Source organism: Scaptodrosophila lebanonensis, unplaced genomic scaffold (assembly GCF_003285725.1).
Source record: "Scaptodrosophila lebanonensis strain 11010-0011.00,11010-0021.00 unplaced genomic scaffold, SlebRS2 tig00000001-arrow-pilon, whole genome shotgun sequence".
Classification (NCBI taxonomy): domain Eukaryota; kingdom Metazoa; phylum Arthropoda; class Insecta; order Diptera; family Drosophilidae; genus Scaptodrosophila; species Scaptodrosophila lebanonensis.
In genome coordinates, this window is record NW_022060529.1 from 5592472 (window position 1) to 5612719 (window position 20248).

General features: G+C 39.2%; 3 protein-coding genes across 4 annotated transcripts; 2 read left to right on the forward strand and 1 right to left on the reverse strand.

Moving 5' to 3' along the window:
- The first annotated feature begins 208 nt into the window (after positions 1–208).
- On the forward strand, positions 209–9716 carry LOC115629827. The gene is made up of 6 exons (XM_030526406.1): positions 209–441; positions 762–825; positions 7403–7571; positions 7634–7902; positions 9379–9489; positions 9558–9716. Exons 2-6 carry the CDS (start codon positions 769–771, stop codon positions 9639–9641), a joined length of 690 nt encoding a protein of 229 aa, XP_030382266.1. The 5' UTR covers positions 209–441; positions 762–768; the 3' UTR covers positions 9642–9716.
- Positions 5412–6226, reverse strand: LOC115629837. Its single transcript, XM_030526417.1, has 2 exons — positions 5955–6226; positions 5412–5880 (listed from the first exon to the last, which is right to left on the reverse strand). Exons 1-2 carry the CDS (start codon positions 6132–6134, stop codon positions 5626–5628), a joined length of 435 nt encoding a protein of 144 aa, XP_030382277.1. The 5' UTR covers positions 6135–6226; the 3' UTR covers positions 5412–5625.
- Positions 9717–14430: 4714 nt separating the features above from the next.
- On the forward strand, positions 14431–20144 carry LOC115623745 (focadhesin). 2 transcript variants are annotated; one of them, XM_030518264.1, is made up of 9 exons: positions 14431–14550; positions 14795–15073; positions 16271–16489; positions 16545–17589; positions 17648–17859; positions 17925–19012; positions 19072–19202; positions 19273–19800; positions 19874–20144. In XM_030518264.1, the coding sequence occupies exons 2-9, from the start codon at positions 14802–14804 to the stop codon at positions 20021–20023; spliced, it is 3645 nt and encodes a 1214-aa protein (XP_030374124.1). In that variant the 5' UTR covers positions 14431–14550; positions 14795–14801; the 3' UTR covers positions 20024–20144. The 2 variants fall into 2 exon arrangements, with proteins under 2 accessions (XP_030374124.1, XP_030374135.1); XM_030518275.1 differs by lacking the exon at positions 14431–14550 and adding an exon at positions 14674–14691.
- The last annotated feature ends 104 nt before the right edge of the window (positions 20145–20248 follow it).

Below are 20248 nucleotides of genomic sequence, written 5' to 3' on the forward strand. Positions count from 1 at the left end.
CCCGTGCTATTATACTTTTGCATATACTTTTGCAAGAAATACATATATTTATTGAAAATATTGCTTTATGCTTATCTGCTCAGTTCTACTCCCAGACAGCCTTAATCGTTAATACGCAACACATAAATTCCTATATAAATAAACGTGGGCATACTAATTGTGTTCAAAATCCAGTTCAGTAGTCACAGAGCCAGATGCTCAGTGGTTTACAACAGCAGCAGCAGCAGCAGAGCCAGACAATCCGCCAGATACTTTTCACAGTTCCAGTCTCAGATACAAAGATTCAAGCGCGGCTTAGCGATCGCAAATTCAGTGCTAAACCGAAAGGCAACGCGTACGGACGTTTTTTCTACAACACAATTCAAAATTAAAGTGCCAAATTCTGAAAGTGAAGTAAACAGACAAAGCAAATTAAAGAAAGAATAAAAAAAGAACGCGCAGGTATAAAAAGTGGTCAGCCATAATATTAGACAAAATAAATACCTAAGTAAACAGTGGGGGCAAATAACATTTGAAATCAGTCTTAGTGTTTATATATGCATTATGTGTAGGAACACGCCCATGTGCAAAGAATTTAAGCCCAGCAACGAACTTCGCATACAAAGCAGGTCTTTTGTTTTAAAGCTTTCGCTTGGACTCTTGAAAAGCCGGGGCCAGTAGCATTGGAAGCTACTCAACTGTTGCAACTAAAGCTCTTTGGCAGCTGTTGAGCAAAAGTAGTTACCATGAAATTAATGTTTGTTTTTAACCTGTTTTCATAGCCAAAAGATGTTTGCTGTAATTGGAGTATTTTGCTTGCTGCAAGCAACTCTGGCACCTGCGCAGGTAAGTTTTCACAATATTGAAATCTCTTGACACGATATGAGAAATTTATGCCAGGCAATCCATCCTTCCTGTAATGAATTTTCGATGGAATGCTCAATATGCAACCAGTTGCCATTTGTGGTCATTTGTACCCTTCAGCAATTTGGGTGTTCCATTTGTGGCTCTGTTGGGGTATGCCTGTGTGCACTATAAAAAAATAAACCAACCATCGCGTCCTAATATTTTACGCTATCCAAACCAAATTTGGACGTTTTCTTATTGTTTAATAACTGTAATAAGAGCCATTTAACGCATGGAAGATTCCATTCAAAGCAGATATACTATGTGTTGCGTATAACATTTGCTCGTTGCCCTCACTACCTAAATGGCAGAATGCTGAACGTTCGTAATAGCTTTGTTAACTCCCCATCGCTCAGAATAGTTTACTTGGAAACAATCAAAATAAGCAAAATAATGCACAGATCATTAATTTAATTTAATTTTTTATACTATCTTACTTTGTCAAATACCACCAGTACAGACAAAATAGATACAATGCTGCAGCAAAAAAAATACAGCTGTTTTTTTCGTATTCTACTCGTCATGCACCAATACTTCAAATCTTTTATGATTTTTTTTTTTTTTTTGTACAACATTTTTCCAAGTCTAGGCATTTTTCATCAATCTTTCTTCTTCCTTTTGAAATGTCTATGTTTGACGCGTAACTTTTATTGTGGGCTACTTTTATTTAGTATTGTTCTTCTACGATTTTCATTGTTTGTTTCAATTTTTTCTTACTTTATTTAATATATAGTATAAATCAAATCTATGTTCAAAACATGCGTTTTGGCATTATGGCCATTTTCATTTGGAATACTGGGGAACACGTTTCGCTTTTGTCTGAGTGTATTGTATGGAAATGCAAACATTTTAATTACTGCGCGTCTGTATTTCGTCTGTGCTTTGGTGTTCTTGTCAAAATTCGCATTCGTATTTAGTCGGCAAATCAATGCGATGCAAACCACCACAGGCATGTGTAGCTCTTTATTTATTTACTAACCCCAAACAAGCACACACACACACACGCAATCATCCCAATTATCATCGCCATCATCAGCAGTAACAGCAACATCATCAATGTTGCAATCATTTGCTAGCAGGTAGGAAAATTGAATTTATTTGTGGTTTGTTACATTTCTAAAGCTGCAATGGCATCTTTTTCGGTTTGTGTTTTTCTTTTTGCATTTAATATGTTGGCCTCATCCTCAGCCTATTTAAATTGCTATGCAACCTTTATGGCTATTAAATGTGCTTATGAAGAGTTTGAGTACGTTTGCTTGCAAAATGCCATATAATTACAAGTACGTATGAAAAGCCATAACCAACAATTTACACATGAAGACTCGTGAGCGTACATATAACATATATAAGTATATATAAGTTTGTATATACAGCTGAGTGGGCTGCCGTATGTGCGCTTATCATCAATCTTAGCCCTGTGCGGTCAACCGACAATTATGGCTCATTTTAATAACTAAGTTTGGCGCATTAAACCGCCGAACACCTTGAACCTTTGAGGTCTAAAGGCATTTGCGCAACGCCATCGTGACTAATGTAAATGTAATTGCATTTTAAACTAATTGCACATACGCCATGTTGTGCGACGTATGTAGAGATTGCAACATGTCGCCAGCCTGCACGCTGCAGCTGCTTCACAGTAATTTGTGCACAGATATACAAGAGAAGTATTGTGTACAGTAAAATGTGCTTATTATGAATTTTCTTAAATTCGATATATACTTTATACTTTAGATATATGATTTAAATCTATTGCATATGCATCGCATCTTTTAATCCAAAAAGACACGAAACTTATATTTACGTACTTTGTAATGCAAAGTACTTTTCTCTAGCTCTAAGATTTCTTATCACATATTTTGGTATTTATTTATGTTTTATTACTTAGCGTATCTCATTCTTATTCCAATAAGGGAATAAAGCACATCTAAATGAACTTAAACAGATTATTTAGAGGATTCTTAGAGAAAAAAGTTACTAAAAAATCAAGCATAACTAACTAGGCCTGTCTTTTAATGGGTTATTTGGCATATTTGCGTGTGATTTTATTCGTTAAAAATGCCTTCATTGCTGAGGCATCACTGTATGCATGCAGTCCGGCCGAAAAGTATGCAACAACTGCGTATGAGTGTGGCACTTAAATGGCTGTCTCAGGCCCTTTTGCAGGCGCATGTCAAGCCAATGTAAATATTTAAAGCTGACACCAGGCCCAAGGTGAGCGAGGACCAAAAGTTTGGAGCGAATGCGTGTCTGTGGCCATTGTCGTCGTCTGCTACTCCTACGAAAGGAGAAAGGAAAAAATAACGGAAAATATGAACATGCTGCGACACGCGTGGCTGTCGGCATAAAGTTGGGGCGGGTGATGGGCGTTTCTGTGGGCATAGGGGCGTGAGTCTGTCTGTGATGCCGTCTGCGTGGGTAGTGTGTTGTTGTCGGTTTTCGGTTCACTGTTGTTCTTGCTGTTTATTGTTGTTGTTTTTTTCATCAGCCCAAAAAAGTTTTTACGCCTGCCAGCAGCTGTAACAATTTTAGGCAATTTCCGTAGCTTTCCTTTTGCCTCCTTACTTCTGCCTCCTTACTCCTGCCACCTTGCTAGCCCCCTGCTTCGCTTGCTTGGGGCGCAGTCGAAATCTTTGCATTAAAGTTTATTTCTATTTGTTTGTGGCGCTTGTGGCCTAATAGAATTTAGATTTTAATCAGCGCATGCATGAAATTTGCATTTTGTGTGTTCTTTAGAAAAAAAAATACTGAAGAAAAAAACGGTAAGGCAGCAAATATTTTTGTGGCTTGGTGGCAAGCATTTAGCGGTGTGGAGAAAAATTGAAATTAAAGCGCTCGTAAAGTGAGCTATAAAGGGTTGCAATTTAACCGCAGGTCTGATTTCATGCAAATTGCGGGTCATAGTCGATTTGTTTTTTTACAAAAGTGATTTTGGCCACATTGGGGATTGGCATTTTAGGTGTGAAGCCAAATAATTTCATTGCAAACGTAATGCTTGTGAAGCTGACAATTTCAAAGGCTCTCCTTTTTTATGCATAAATTTGCACATTAGCTGCTACCTTAATTTCAATGCAAATTAACTTGATCATTTATCGTTCATTATATATTTCTACCAAGTATACAGTGGGCAGAAATTCCTGTATCAATTAAATTTACTGCCAAACTCAATTCTAACTACAAAAACAAACGATGCTGACATACATATAATGAAGAACTAAATAAACAAATAAAATTTCAGTGTTTTGCTATCTCATCTTATGCATGCATGCTTAAATGTATATTTGTGTTGATTTTACATGTCTAAGCAAATATGTTTTCATTGTGTCCATTGACGGAAGCGTAAACAAATAAGTAGAGCAAGCAGAAACAAAATCATCATCATCAGTAGCGTACGGTTCAAACAGGAAACAATAGCTTATATATGTTTACATAGATTCCTATTTGTACTGTTAGTATAGCTGCTATAAATGTGTTGCACCTATAAAAAAGCATTTTAAATTACAAATGTTTTTAGTTGATTCTAAATTCATCCTCATTCAGGTATAAATGTAAAATTCAAGGTGAACATATAACTTATTGACTGACAAACTGGCTACTCTTTTCATTAAAAGCTTGATTACTTGACTCGTACAAATAAATATTTTTATTATAGTATAGGAAATGTTGTACTTAAAACAAGATATTTATTTATAAAAAAACACAAACACATTTCCAACAAGCTGAACTCTTGATGGCTTTAAAAACCTTTAGCAGAAATCAGCACACTCGTATGCCGATTGTTGCACGTCATTCCATTCTGAGCTGTCAGAGGGCTCTAAAGCTTGGCATTGAACTTATCAGTCATGAATTCAGAGGTTGCAGTCGAACAGGAACTTTTATTGCTTCATCGTCTTAAAGCCATTTCACATTTTACTTAAAGCACGATGCGCCGTAAAAAGTTTTATCAGACACTTGCTCTCTTAACACCTGCAAGACAGGCAGTAAAGCAGCTAAACAGCATAGCTGCGGCATTTATGTAAAGGTGTGTGTGTGTGTGTGTGTGTGTGTGTGTGTGTGTGTGTGTGTGTGTGTGTGTGTGTGTGTGTGTGTGTGTGTGTGCAGAGTATTGCATTTGCATCTCATTAGTGAGCTGTGCAACAACCAAGACTGAGGTAACAAGTTGTGGCCATGACTCAGACGTTGAATGCGGTTGTTGTTTCCGTTGTCACAAGTAGGGTAGGGTAGGAAACTTTGAACGACTTAGAAAATAATAACAATTTTCCGTTCTCGGTGCTAATAAGCGCAACTCATGTTTATAATTATAACATTATTATAATTTAGTTTGCAAATTGCTTAGCACAAGCTGTCAAACAGGAAGCTAGTGGTGATGAGCTCAAAGTTTAATTCAAGCTTAATTAAGTTTTCGAGACATTTGAGTGCAAAACAGATTATATACTATACATATACACATTACATACCTAGATTACCCATTTGAATGCCACCCATTATTACTCATTTCATTATTAATTATATTAAAATAGGGCCACGCATGCACAGAACGTTTTGGGTTTCGTTTATTGGAAAATGGCAAGTTTAAAGATGGTCAGTAAAAAAAACCCTCCAACATTAAATAGGAGCGCAAGTCTTTACTGCATCGATCATTCGCCGCTCTATCGAGGTAGCAGGTCATAGAGAGTTAAGTCAGTTAGTTGTATGTGGAGTAAAGAGAGCCGGAGAGAGAGAGGATAGAGTTATCGCTATTGCTTACAAATCAACACCATAAATGACCAACTGGAAGTGCACAACTGTGATGTTTCTGTTCTTGCCTATATTCATGTTGTTGTTGGTGGCATCAGCATTCTGTAGTCGTAGTCGCTGTAAGCGTACTACCGCATGCTGTTGCCCAACACCACCGCTTAGAAGTAGGGCAGTGGTCTCGTCGGCATCGCCAGCCGCAGCCTCGGCCTGAGTCAAATCATAGGCGTGTATTGCGCTTATCGTATAAACATTGCTGACATTCTTTGGACGCGGTTGGGTGGAGAGAGAAAGGCTGAAGAGTGGCGTTTTTAATAAAAACAAAGCAGCAGTCTCACCTGTGCAGGATACGCAATATCCAAGCTGATGTCGTGTGGCTCCAGGTACACATCTTCTGCGTGTAGCGTGCTGGCATACTTGTTTACATAACCCCAGGTGACCGTGATTCCTTCGTTGAGCGGCAACAATACTAACAGCCACAATCCGTGGAGCCACAGAGTGTGGGTTTTATTTGTCATGACAACAACATATGTATCCAAGCTTCTTCTTTCGTTTGCCGTCGTTTTACTTCAACTACACAGTATACTCGTACACGTAAACGAGAACGCCAATAGAGTTAAAAGCAAACGCATTGGCGACGACTACGTGTGAGAACTAAATGAGCCAAAGCTAAATATTGACCTTATGTCTGCTTGTTAGTAAGTTTTTACCATGCTCTTATCAGTAGCAGGTGTTTTATGTAGTAGCTCTCTTAAATTCACTCTTTTGTTCGCTATCTACCAATTTCCTTTTGTTCTTCCACTTATCAGCCGACGCTGGCTAGTTCTGTTCTGTTGCTCGCTGTTATTAATATTGATAATTTATATTGTTACTGAGAATTTACAATGCACATAGCTATTGTTGGGCCACAATTCATGGCTTATTTGTAACTGAAATCGAAAACTTGTCGAGTAAATTGTACATACCTATTATAATTACGAGAGTCGAGTGCCTTTTGGGTTATTCTAATGATATTTATCAGGCTTATCTTACTTGTTGAAACCCTTTACGGTTCACATTTATGTTGTTTGCATACATTCTCTCAGTTTCTGATTTACGAGTACGAACATAAAACTTTTTGATGAACGAGTTGAGCAGAGAACGCAATGGAGTAAGAATTTGAAACAAAAATCGCTCTACAGCATACTCGAAATGACCTAGCCCAATGTCGTTTCGATGTCAAACGTAAACACATACATACATGTATATATACATGTAGTTATAAGCACAGAGAGAAGATGTTCGAGGCCTATTTAAGGGGACAGTCTGGCTCTGAATTGAATTTCTCAGTGAGTTTATGTAGAAGTTTTGAATTTAATTTAAATTGATTGGCACATTTCGCACACGTTTGGACATTGGCAGCCAATTTTTGAAGAGCCATTACCCTTTTTCCGCTTAATGCTATGTGCTTGCCTCTAATTTCATTTTCAGTACAACAAAAGGGGCTCAAATTTTATATAAATAAGTTTCCGGCCACAGAAAATCAAGCAAGGTGTTGCTAAAACTTTTCCCCTTAACCATGCGTGTCTTTATGTGCATGTGAATGGGCATCTGTGTGTGCGTGCATGACTAACAACTTTTCGTGTTTGTAGAAAACGAGCTCAGATCTAATGTCCAACTTTGTTACGCCTAAGAAAGAATGACAACAACTTTTCAATGAGATTGCGTATACGCAACGTACAAAAAAGTTGTTTGTGCTCAACTAACCTTCTGCTCTGCTAACCCCCTCTCTTCTCTCAACTTCCAGTTGATTACCTTTCGCGATGGCAAAGTAGGCGTTAATTTTGCAGGCTATCATGCGGATGCAGGCTTGGGCGGCCTGTTGACCGGAAATTCAGCGCATGGCGGCCTCAGTGCCTCCGCCGGAACACCTTGGGGTTCACGTGCCGCCGCCGGCATTGGCGGCGATCTTAACGGTAAGTGGCATGTTTTGTACATTTAATTCAATTAAGCTATAATTTCATAATTTCGCCCACAGGACGCACTGCAGGAGTTGCGTATGCGGGTGCTCAAGCAAATCCTGATGTTGGCGCTAGTGCTGTCCTTTCCGGAAGTGTGGGCGAGCGTGGCTATGCAGGCGCCGAAGCGCACTCAAATGGCAAAGTGTCTGGAAAGCATTACAGTGTACAACAACAAGGCACTGATGCTCCTCCGGCAATTGCAATCCCAGAGGAACAGCAACACGAAGAGCCCAGCCATGTGCAGAAAATTAAGCCCCCAAAGAAATACTCGCTTATTAGGCCCGAAGTAAGTACAATCGAATTATATTACCAATCCAATCTTATTTTCGCTCCTACGCAATGGAGCTAAAAATAACTCGGTCTAACTATTCGCATAATATCCATAGTGTAAGAAAAAAGTATTTAGTTTCTAAAATTAAGAAACATAAACAAGTATACGATTTTAAATCAAGCAGGATCGTTTTGCGAATACATTATATTATATTAATAACTTTTTACATTGTTTGTTATAAAACTTAATTATATTTAAATGAAATTTCGAAATCAATTTTTAAGTTTAAATACTATACCTATTCTATTAAACTATCTTCAAATTCGTTAATTTAAAAATCTGATGTGCTGCTCTTAAATTGTGTTTTTTAAATGGCCAAAAAAATATATTACATATGTATAAGGTATTAGTATATTTTATTCAGTTTCTTATAAATATTATCTTAGTATATTATATTCAGTTTATTATTTATTATTTCGCATGAAGGCGAAAATAACAATAATTAGTTTTATAAGTAGTATATAAGCCATATTTGGATGTTCTAATGTTGGGCATTCAGCTAGACATTTCTTGGCTATTACTTTAATACAAAGCTAATCAGAACTACCATTAGTCCAAGTTTGGTGCCTTGTCTGCATCAAGCGAAATCATAGAAAGTCATGTTAAACCCAAACCCGAGACTTTGCCAGCGACTATCGACACTAATGCAGGACCTGCACCTATCTTAATTGTAAAACGGCCTCGTCTGCGTGTTAAGCGCCCACGTCCGCATCTACGCACCGTCTATGTGACACAACAGCAGCCGCAGGTAGAGCATGAAGAGGAACTGGTCAACCAACAACAACATCAACAGGGAACTATTCAGTCTGATGATAAGCTGGACGAGGTAACAACAGCAACCAGTCAGCATTCAAATTGGCCAAGGCACACCAAATACACTCTACAGACTGTTCTTCCAATACACACCCATATACATATACTTATGTATAGTATATACAACATGTACACATATATTCGTATAGATATACTTAGGACTGAAATTATCGTACAAACCAATGCGCACAATTAAAGTTGTTGCTTGGTTACCGCTTTGTTTAGAATGCATGGACGGGTATTGAGGTATTTTGACCAAGTGTATAAGCAGCTAACAAAAGCTTTGCCGCAATAATTGAAATAGTTCAGCAAGCTATAAATATTTCGAAAATCGCGGAATGTGGCACGCTTTAATACGTATTTGCTATAAATAATACAATGAATACAATATTACACTGATGTTGGGAAACCATTTTGGCTATAATTATATAACAAATATAACTTTAAGAATTGTTTGGATCAACAGAGAAGGATATTTCACGGTTATCTAATCTATTTATAAATATATATTTTTTGCATGTTGTTTGCTTGAATGTTTTTTATTCGTTACATAACAAATTATTTTTTGTTGTATATTAAAATATTTAATTTTAAATCCTTCACAAAAAACTCGTACAGGTGGTATCACGAAGTAATGCCAAGGCGGTTCACGCAAAATCCGTCCAGAAACCTGTATACCAATCCTTTGCACCACAAAGCGAGGCTAACCCAGTGTGGTTAGGACTTCAGGTAACTAAAACTTGTTTATTTTCCTTTTCTTCTCAATGAATTAATGAATATTGCACCGTTTCTTTTAGATTCCCATTGGCATTCTGCAGTCCTTGCAGAACAGCATTGGTGGATTGCCCGCCCCACAACCCCCCGCATCGTATCGTGGCTAAATAAATAAATACCTGTCGTCGTATATAAACGAGTCAAGAAATAAATACTTAAGAAGTTGTTTCTTGAAGGCTAAACCACTTTCGTTTTTTTCACACGCATTGCACATACGTAGTCAGACCGCATCTAAATGATTGAATATTCCACTTGAACCGCAAAATTCAGCCAAATGTAACAACCACAATAACTAACAGAAATATGCGCAGGTATACACAGAGAAAAATAATCATAAAGCTTGCTCTTCCTTGGTCTTCCTATAGATAAGAACGCGCTTAATTTTATTTATGTCCGAAATAAATACACCAACTTCTTTCGCTACTCGGTAAGGCAATATTTCTTAAAGTGTTATATATATCGTATGCTGCAAGGACATACCAACCAAGTAATAAACAAAACAAACGGAAGTTTTCAAGACCTTTAAAATTACCACTTTAATTGAAAAGCTGACTTAGGGATAAGTTAAGGCCTTCACGTATGCCTTAATGAATTTCCATGTACCACTGTGTTATATAAACATTACGAAATATGTGCGTTTGCCTTAAGGCGAACTTTTGCTGGTGGTGGCTGCTTAAAAGGGTCGAAAGCCGCAGTAATGCCAGAAAAAGCAACAATAAAATAAACAAAAACAACAACGGCGCTACGAGAGAAGAGCAGCAGTGTTGAATCGTTCTTATCTGTACAATAAGTTCAAATGGCTGCCCCCCCATATAGTAACAAACATATTGGCACGAACTTTACTCTCGAAAATTCAACTTTAAACACAAAATGCCAAAATGCCAAAGCGTTACTCTTGTTTATTTAGGAGGTTGGTAGCCCACAGACAAGATATGGCAGGCATGGTCACTACAGACATTTTGATGCTATTTACCCTAACCCTACACTACTATGTATTCATGTGTGTGTGTGTGTGTGTGTGTGTGTTTGAGCGTGTCTGAGCATCTATATATGTATGTATGGGTGTGAAAAATATTTCACACTCGGCAACCGCAAGCACTTGTGCGGAATAGTGGACGGGTGCACACATGAATGAATGCATACATACACTTAAAAGAGTCCACACAGATAGCACACACACCACACCACGCTCCACTTCCATACGTACACAGACAACAAACATTCAGCTGTATATTGTGTAAATATGCTTAAACACCTCGGGCTTTTATGCTTTTAACCCGCGCCCAACAAAGTCATGTTTGTAAGCATTTATGCATACGTGTGGGTGCAGAAGTGTATGTGCCTCAGGCCAATGTGTGCGAAGATTTGAAAGTATACTTGTATGTGTGCGTACGATTATGTATGCGTTTGGGCTGGTATTTGAATTTCTTAATTAATGTCACGCTTGAAATTTATTGCCATTTAGTAAATTGTAGTTACTGCTTTTGGCTATTCTAACCGCCCAGTTGCAGCCCTCAGACCCACAAATTGTGCGCAAAAGTAGGCAATAATTTTTGGCACACACACGACATTTATGTGCATTTTTGGGCAGATCAAGGCACTTGCCGGCAGCTAAAACCCCTTAGTCTCAATTGGCACCAGTTGAGGCACACTTGTGACTTAAAAAATATTTTATGCATGTTCAGTTCCAGCTTTATGCCCTCAGCCCTAGATAAACAAAAGAAAAAAGGAAAAAAAATATTTTAAATGAAATCAAAACAGAACGGGAGTAGAACTGCCAGTAAACGCATACTAGTAAATACATATGTGGTACAAGAATGTAGCTATGTATTTACTACCATATGCCTGAGTCAACAAGCCTACATTTCATCTTTTTCATCATTTTTTGTTTGGGGTCAACGGCGGCAACTCGCGTTGAATTTGTCGGTCGCGGGCGCTTCATTAAATTTCACGCACGTGCCGTACAAATTATATTTGCCCAGTATATGCTACTATGTATGTACAAGTATGTACATATATACATATATATAATTTTGTTGCTTCTCTTGCTGGTTGCAGTGGTGGATCTTTGTGTTCGTATATTTAACATTTTTCTAATTTAGAAAATAAATAGCAGACCACAAAGCAGACTGGACCAAGTGGAAATTTTGGAAAAGGTCCACATTTCTCTTTTATTTAATTTTTTTGTGGCAGCTAACCGAAAGCCGACATTGGTAATTTATGTACCTAAGCTTTTAGCCAAATAGTAAAGTAAATCATAAAAACGAGCCCACACACACTCGAACACTTCACGTACAGCGCCCACCTGACTACCCACTCATAGGCTTGCTAATGTAAGACTGTACTGTTGTCTTGTCAGAGCCATAAAGTCAAAAACTGAAGGAATCCTAGAAAACCAGGAATTTAAACAACCAGAAAATAAAGCGTGAAAATGTGCCTGCACGCACACACACACACATACACAGTACGTGGGTGCACAAGATCTGTTAATCTCGAGTTGAGTTTCAATTTACGGTTGCATTTTGAGTGGCAGGATAGTCAAATTTGACGCGAGTAAGCTGCTTTGCCTAAGCACAAACCTGCTTCACTCACTAATTGAAAATTGCAATTGCATTTTAACGCACTTTGAGCAAAGTCGAAGCCATCAAAGTTTCAAATTACAAGTACCCGAATAAGTTTTTTGCTAAGAAGTCAGGAGAAAGAAGTTCAGTTCAGCGTCTGCGAACGCATAAATCTCACGCACCTATAAATATTCATTTTGAAAGTTAAAATTTCATGAAACCTGTTCGCAAATAAGTAAGGCATAAATATTTAGATATTCTGTAAAAGTATCGTATATACGCACTTTAATTGATTCAAGGCAAACGTTGAATTTACCTGTTTGCCTGTAGGTGTTTTAATATTTGTTCGCTTCTACCTGTTTTGCTTTAATCTTGATATTATTGTATAATTTATGAAACTTTTTACACATTATTCAACTATAAACTGTGCGAAGGAAAAGGAGAGAAGTGGAAGATTTTATGCATTATTAATGAAGCGACGTCATTTAATTGAAGCAGGCTGTGTACTTTCAACAAGCATCTGTAAAGTTGTATATCGCGCATACGCCGAGTGGGCGGTGGGTGTATGCAAATTCCATTGACACGTGCTACACCAAAGCAACAGCCACAACGAGAGTTTAATGTGCTTTACATGTAAGGTATATAGTATATACATGCAAGCGTACAAATTAACAGTTCATAAACAAACACCTCAGACGCTCTCGTACATTCATACACAAACAACGACAGTGTGTATTTGTACTTTATGGTATATACGTATATATCGCACATTTTATGCAAATCGAAAACAGCACATGTCCAAATTTTAGAACGAAGAATATACATGTTCTGCAGTAAAAAAAAATATATGTGAGCGTAAAAATATGTAAATAAAATATTTTAGCATTGAAGATGTGTAAATAAAATATTTTAGTATTAAATGATTTCATGAGATTATCAATTTTCTACTCAATAGTATCTCATCATCTCAAAAACATTTTACAATTTATGTAAAAAAAATATTAGTATGGTATTTTCTCTAAGTTTGTTCGATTAAGTGTCTAAACACAATTGGCTGCCAGCAGCGACTACAGCATCTGTCGCAAAAGAAATTTTTTGATATAAAATTGAACTGGAAAAAAAATCAATTAAATGAAATGAACGTACTTTGCTATTTAAGTTCCCCAAATAATACATATACGTATGTATGTATACATATATAAATAGAGAACAATTTGTGCTTGAACTGGAAGTACACGTTGTGCTTTGTCTTGTTGCGGGCCTTCACAATGTTTACCTGTGAAAGTTATACGCACAAGCAAAAAAAAAAAAAAAAAAAAGAACTCGAAACAGACTAAGTATCTATGTTCGTACATATTTAGAAAAGTATGAAAATTTTTGCATTCTCTCGGTATCTGCTTCTAGCGCCTGTCTTTGAGTTATGCACTGCGTAGCCGCCATAACATTTTAAATCCCCAGCCTAAATCGCAAGCATTAAGTTACGGAGATAGTCAAAAAAGAGACTTTGCCTTGAGTAACGGTAAGGCGTGCGGAAGCGGAAATTGTACTGGGCTGCCTTTAGCTTAACCTTTGTTTTCTTTGCCTTTGTTGGTATTTGAGTTTTGGCCGCGCAATGAATGATTGCATTTAAGTTCACCGGTAGCCCACGGATGCTTTGCTTTTATATTTTATTTTACTTGTTTTTATTTCACTTTTTGTTATGGAGCACCTTTTTTGTTTTTCTTAACAAAAAATCTTATTTATAAGTCTCCCATCCTTTCCGTTTGTTGCTTTACTTTTTCTTTCGTCCGCCTGGTTTCATTTTTATGGCTGCAGACTCATAATTAATTTCATTTTATAGCAGGGTGCGCTAGCAAAGTGCATAAAGTCAATTAACTCAAAACGCTGTGGCTTAAGGCTGTAAATTAACAAAGGTATGTATGATATACGTCTTCTAGCACACAATATAAGAGACTAATAAAAGTACTGTGCTTAAAACCAACTTATCGCAGGAATTAAGCTACTACCCATAAACTGCGTAACTCATTTTGTAATATACAGCTACAACTTATTTTTGTTTATTCTTTTGTATTCTTTTTATGTAATCTTATGCATTCAACGGAGCAAGGTTTCAAAAACCAGTTAGTCATTTTTAAACCATAGCCAGGGATGCCAAAAACCCAATAAGCACATGTCATGGTCACACTATCGTGCTCAGCTGTTTACAGCTGATTGACTGAATACACCAGTAAATTTATCGATATATCGATACCATATCAACATTACCTGCCGTAATTTCGGTTTAGCTTTTTAAGCTTATTTACGTTTACTTTGCAAAATAGAAACGCAACAACATAATTAAATACTATAGTTAATATTGTTTCTCTTATAACATAGTTAAAACCGTTGTACAGACTGAATGCTTGATAAACAATATTTACGATTACCAGGCACGCGCGGCTTCCACCAAAAGTTGGTAAGAGCTACAAATTTAAAAAGCGCCGTCGTTCATTCGAGTGGCAACCGTGTAGGCCAAAGGACACGCGTGACGCAGAGATTCTAACGGTCTTTTTTCTGTTACCCAAACAAACAATAAATCGCGCGAAAGCTAGTGTTTGTGTGTGTTTTTGTGGCGGTGACGATTTAGTAGTTGCACCGAAGTTTAAGTTTACTATACGTTAGTAAGTTGAGTTAAACTTATTCTGAAATTACCCTTTCAGCGCCGCCATGGAGGAGTTTAATAGTGTTAAGGCCAACACTTCTGTAGTCAAACTGGCAGCATGCTTGGAGAAAATTTACAACAAAATCGTGGAGGCAAAGGAAAAGCAATTGGCTGAACATCAAATCAAGGAAATCGAGTTCCTCAAGACACAATGCAAGAACGAGCACATGCAACTGAGCCTGATGAGCTGTCAGACATTGGTACGCCTTGTCGACGAGGGCGTGCTGGATGCGAACAGTGTGCAGAACACTTTGCTATCATTGTTGCCGCAGGCGGGGTAAGATACATACTCACATTCACATACCTATCTTCCATACGGGCGCGCCCTCCGCTTGCATTTCCTGCCTGCATTTGCAAAATTGCGCTCGAGCACTGAGGCGCATAAATTACGCGACTGCCTTTTCTTGGCTTCGCTTTTGCGGTGAAATCCAAACTGCAAGGTAATAGCCCACCTTAGCTAGTTGGAGTCCTCGCAGCACATACAATTAATAACCCAAGCTAATTAAACGCTGCTTTCTGCAACAATGCGCACTTGACTGCCCTAGCAGTGCCCATGGCTGTCAACATGCAATCCTCAGCGAGCGTCGTCCCTATTTCCTGGCACGCGCATTTCCTAGTTCCGTTTCAAGCGTGCTATGCGGACTTTATTAATTGGAGCCGCACTTTCATGTCACGTCATGTGATAAACGCGGGAATGAAATATGAAGTGTTTGACTAGGAAATCCGTGATGTTGTTAAATACATAAAACCCAAGCACACAATGTATGCATGTATCGAATTGAGTTCAACGCACACTTGGCATTGACTAAGGCAATTTGCATAGCCCACAAAACGGATTTCCTGTGGCTGACCCCTTGACCGCATTTGTGCTGCTCCATCAAAACCAGTAGACATGTGACAGCCCCAAAATTGTATATGAGGTCTTGTTGATTTGTGGCGTCGTCCGTTAATATATGTTTGTATGTACATACATATATAAAAGTATGCATGCGTGCGAATCCCTACCTATCATGGCCTTGATAATCCAACTGAACATATTTAAATTAGGCGCCAACTCTTTGGCTTTTCCTGCTTCAAATATTTGAAATGCAAACTAGGAAATAAAAAAATCCGACATTGAACTTGAAATGTTTGTACCTTTGAAGGACATAAGTAACGTGAAACAGCATGAAATGCAGAAGTTAACCTTGATAACAGGATGTTAGACTGGCTAACAAACAAAAAAGGACTGCATATTAATTGCCCTACGGGAAAAACATTAAGCTGTGGCGACCACATGCCTCACAATAACCCGCTTGAATGGTAATTACCGCTGCCAACACAAGGAGTCCAAACTATAAAAGGTTGGGCGTAATTGCCGATATGCTTGACTGCAAAATCGTTTGGCTTAGTGCCGTATAACGGAAGTGGGCTCTAACTGGCAGTTTAGTGGTAATAGCTTCTCACCTCTCTAATGCACTCTTCACCCTTACAGACCCATGCACTTTACTATAATTACGGACAGCATTGTCGGGCTGCAGCTCCTTACGCTGAAACGTAAGACGTCACTGCTCAAGGACAATGATAGCTATCAGTGTCCGTATGGCCTGAAGACGCAACAGCATCCGCTTATCGCGCTGCTCCAGCACCCGAGTGTTAATATGAACGACGTCAGCAATAAGATTATTGGCATTTGTATGCATCATGATAAGGAGTAAGATCATTATTTGATTTATTATTATCTTATTCACAGTCCACGCTTTCCTTAGCATTAGGAACCATAGCATTGAGTATCTTCGACCCGTCTTCCTCTACATGCTGTGCAACCCACAAACGCTGCAGGATGTCAAACCTATCTGGACCTCTCTACTCACCTTAAGTAGCTCACAGGTAGAGGCGCGGGCGCTAATGCAAGAACTGCTGTCCTGGAGTAAATTCAATAACGCCACCACGTGTCTATGCACCAGCATTCTTGTGATCGAAGCCATTGAGTACTTCCTACAGCAGGCGGATCATGCCCAATCCATCGAACTGTGCATTTATCAGGCACTGTTGGTTAAACAGTTGGCTCAATATGGTGTCGATCCACGTCCCAGCTTGCAGTGCATGCTTCGCGTCTTGCATGAAACCCGGGAACATACACAAAATCATTACCATGTGTTGCTCGTTCTGCTGGCTGATTCACTGCACCTCCTGTCTCCTTTTTATTTGGCTGATCTGCTACGCATTGTTGCCTTCATTGTCGTGCAGGAGCGCTGTGGTCATGAATACATTCTGAACATGTGTCTGGACGGTATCATTCAGTGGATGTCTCAGACTGCATTCATACCCGCAGAAGGCCTCGCACTGGCGCATCAAATTGTGCAGCGTGTGCTGCAGAAGACGTCGACCGAGGAGGAAGCTCAGGAAAATCAAAAGATTGAAACGCACATTTGCACAAAGGAGCTACCACCAGCACATATACGTAACTATCATCCGGACATTGCCATCGCCTTTGACTTGGCCAATTTAGTCGAGTCGTTCGATTCCTCCGAGTACAAAGATGTGTTTGCATTTGTCGATGCTCTCAACGTAAAGGCGAACACAGCATTTTGTCAACGTTTGCATTTATTTTTGCGCGCCCTCTTTTTGTCGCGCGAGCCCCCTGTGGACTGCTGGTTCAAAATCTACGAGGTCATTCTGCAGATAATAGCAGTGAATGAGAACATTGCCTATGATTTTAACATGACGTATATTTTTAAGCTGGCCCACGAACAAAATCCCGAGCTTCAGTTGGAACTACTACGTGGCTTGCCCAGTTTTGCCGTCTCAAAGGTGAACTAAAAAATACTTCATTTTGCGATCTATGCTCATAATATGCTTTTTAAATCAGGACAATGTGCCCATGATACTTAACACCATTCGCAACTTAACGGCGGAGAATGCCACGCTTTGTGTGGACTTATACTTGCGTTTGTGGCGCGTTGAGGCGCGCACCTATCCATTTTTGCTAAAACTTATTGCCCAGCCCCTGACCAACAATGACAAACGCTGGGAGCTGGAAGTGGCGCGCACCCATGCAATGCGTGAGATTTGCCAGGAAAAGTAAGTGCTGAAAACATCCCATTGTTATGTAAGAGAATTCAATTCAATTCTTTTACTTCCTGAAGACCGACATTACATGGCTCTGAGCTGCTGCCGCATCTGTCCAATACATTGAACACATGCACCGATGAATCGGGTGATTTGGCGACTTCATTAGCTTTAGATGCCATCTACGCATTATGTGACAGTCACACCGTCAACATTGCTTCTACCTGGCAGGCATTAGGCAGCAAATTTAGGAGTGAGCAGCGTCCGCAGACTCTAAAGTCGCTTTATCGGTTCTTTGGTCTTGTGCCACTTCTGCAAACGCCTACACTGGAGTTTGAACAGCTAGCGGACGATGCACTGGAGCAATTGTGGTTATCCATCAGTAGACCCAACACGGATGCCACGCACATACGCAATGCGCTCACCGCTCTCAAGAGCTACGAGCCGGGAGTTACACTAACGTTACGCCACATACCACCACAGTTTAAATTTGATATCACTGGAGGAGGTGGTAGCAACGAGTATGGCGGAAAGCTAGGTGGACGTGAGGTTGTGGATCTGCAGCAGGAGGCCATACCAGGTGAGGTTTGGGTGCAGCTATTGCAGAAAATTCGACCAGAGTGCGGCGATGCGGCAGCCGATTTAATAGCCCATTATATTGGCAACGAGATTAATAGTTACCGGAGTGGTGTCTACCGTCTGCCCGAAGGTAAACCGGAGCCACGCAAGTTAGTAGGCCTCTACGCCACCAGTCCATTGCGTTCTGTGACCAACTATCTCGCGGCTCAAGCGCGATTTGGGGATTATGTGCCTGAGCCATATGCAGTGACGTTCGCATTGCGGGCGATTTCAAAGAAATTTCCGAAGCCGATACCACCGCTTGATTGGAGCTGCCTGACTAGCTTCTTTCATCTCTCTTTTGATGCACGCAAGTATTGCATTATGATAGCTAAGAACCAGGCCTTACATTCTGGAACTGCACGAAGATTGCTCGAAAATTTTTTGGTTGACTTTGAGCCAAATTGTTTTGAGGAGGATCTACTTCTGCTGTTTTCGCTACTACCCGAGATTGCTAATAGCGTGAGTTTGCAAATTCTGAAAAACTTTGCGGAGAAAGTGGCAGTCTACTGTTTTAAAGAGTCGCAGCTGAATGAATTTTCAGAGGGTAAGGCTACTGACCTGTTTAATATTTTGAAAATTGGTAAATGTATGATATAATCGCAGGTTGCCTGTTTGAGAAATTTCTGGACAGCGTTAAGTACATCTACATGGGGAAATGCGATATACCTGAGGTTCTGGATGTTTTCACGCTGATTGTTGAACGTTATATGGACTCCATGAACTTGGACTCGAGAGTAAGTAACCACGTACATACTTAGATGAAAATATGTTTAATAACACCATAAAAATGCAAACATGCAACAGTTATTTGAGCGCTACACTGAAGTGGTGGCGTTGTTACATCCCAACGCTATCGACGGCCTCACAACGCCGGCAAATTGGTGGGAAACGCCTTTAGGCAAACTAAAGAAGGCAACCATAATCCGATGTTATCTGGTATTGTACAATACAAAACTGCCGAACCCACTTAAATGGCTAATCCCAATCATTGATGCCTACGAGTGCAGATTAGAAGAACGAGTTTTCTTCTACCGTCACTTGGCCGCCACACTCTATGCCTTTGAAAGCGATGAGCATTCCTGCAATTGGATTATGGAAATGTTTGTGGAAATACAAATGCTGTTGGCTGAATCGTCCAACAAGAAGAAGCTAACAAGGGCCCTTTATCTACTCGATATATTTATATTGTCCGTTGATGTGCTATCCGGTTGTGCAGTTCTCCTTGGCAGCGTGGATGTTGTAGCTACAGAGAGTAAAGAACGCTTTGCACTGTTTCCTGAGAGCATGCAATATCTCTGTGATCACATCTTTTGGAAGGATCAGGAAGCAAAGGTACGGATATTGTTGATTTATCAAAGTTACTATAACTAAGACGTGTATATTTTGAATATTTGTATATTTTCAGATTTATGAATTTCTCTATAACCTCTATAGACATGTGTCTATTCCGCCTGCGTATTCGGATATATTTAGAGAAGCGCTGATTTCTTCACGCAACAAACCGTACTTTGATGGCAAAGGTGTATGGACCAAATATATAGGCCTGCGGAAATAGACACAAGCATTTATTCAGATTACATATATACATATATGAAATATGAGCTTAAAGCGTGTTGTTTGCTATTTCAAGTTGCCCATTGAGTTTACGGAAATATATACATATGACAATTTTTTAATTGGAATTGGATTAATAAAGTTAAGTTTTTCTAGTCTAATAAAGTACGAAAATGCGTAGACTCTATGAAAATGAAATTATAATTTGAATGCGCGCTAACTTCAA

Excerpts from the sequence above, each read along its gene's own strand:
- LOC115629827 (XM_030526406.1), top strand. The coding sequence starts at position 769 with ATGTTTGCTGTAATTGGAGTATTTTGCTTGCTGCAAGCAACTCTGGCA. Across the intron at positions 7,572-7,633 it reads CATTGGCGGCGATCTTAACG|GACGCACTGCAGGAGTTGCG; the intron begins GTAAGTGGCATG and ends TTTCGCCCACAG. Across the intron at positions 9,490-9,557 it reads CAGTGTGGTTAGGACTTCAG|ATTCCCATTGGCATTCTGCA; the intron begins GTAACTAAAACT and ends CGTTTCTTTTAG.
- LOC115629837 (XM_030526417.1), bottom strand. The coding sequence starts at position 6,134 with ATGACAAATAAAACCCACACTCTGTGGCTCCACGGATTGTGGCTGTTA. Across the intron at positions 5,881-5,954 it reads ATATTGCGTATCCTGCACAG|AATGTCAGCAATGTTTATAC; the intron begins GTGAGACTGCTG and ends CCGCGTCCAAAG.
- LOC115623745 (XM_030518264.1), top strand. The coding sequence starts at position 14,802 with ATGGAGGAGTTTAATAGTGTTAAGGCCAACACTTCTGTAGTCAAACTG. Across the intron at positions 16,490-16,544 it reads TGTATGCATCATGATAAGGA|CATTAGGAACCATAGCATTG; the intron begins GTAAGATCATTA and ends CGCTTTCCTTAG. Across the intron at positions 19,801-19,873 it reads GGAAGGATCAGGAAGCAAAG|ATTTATGAATTTCTCTATAA; the intron begins GTACGGATATTG and ends GTATATTTTCAG.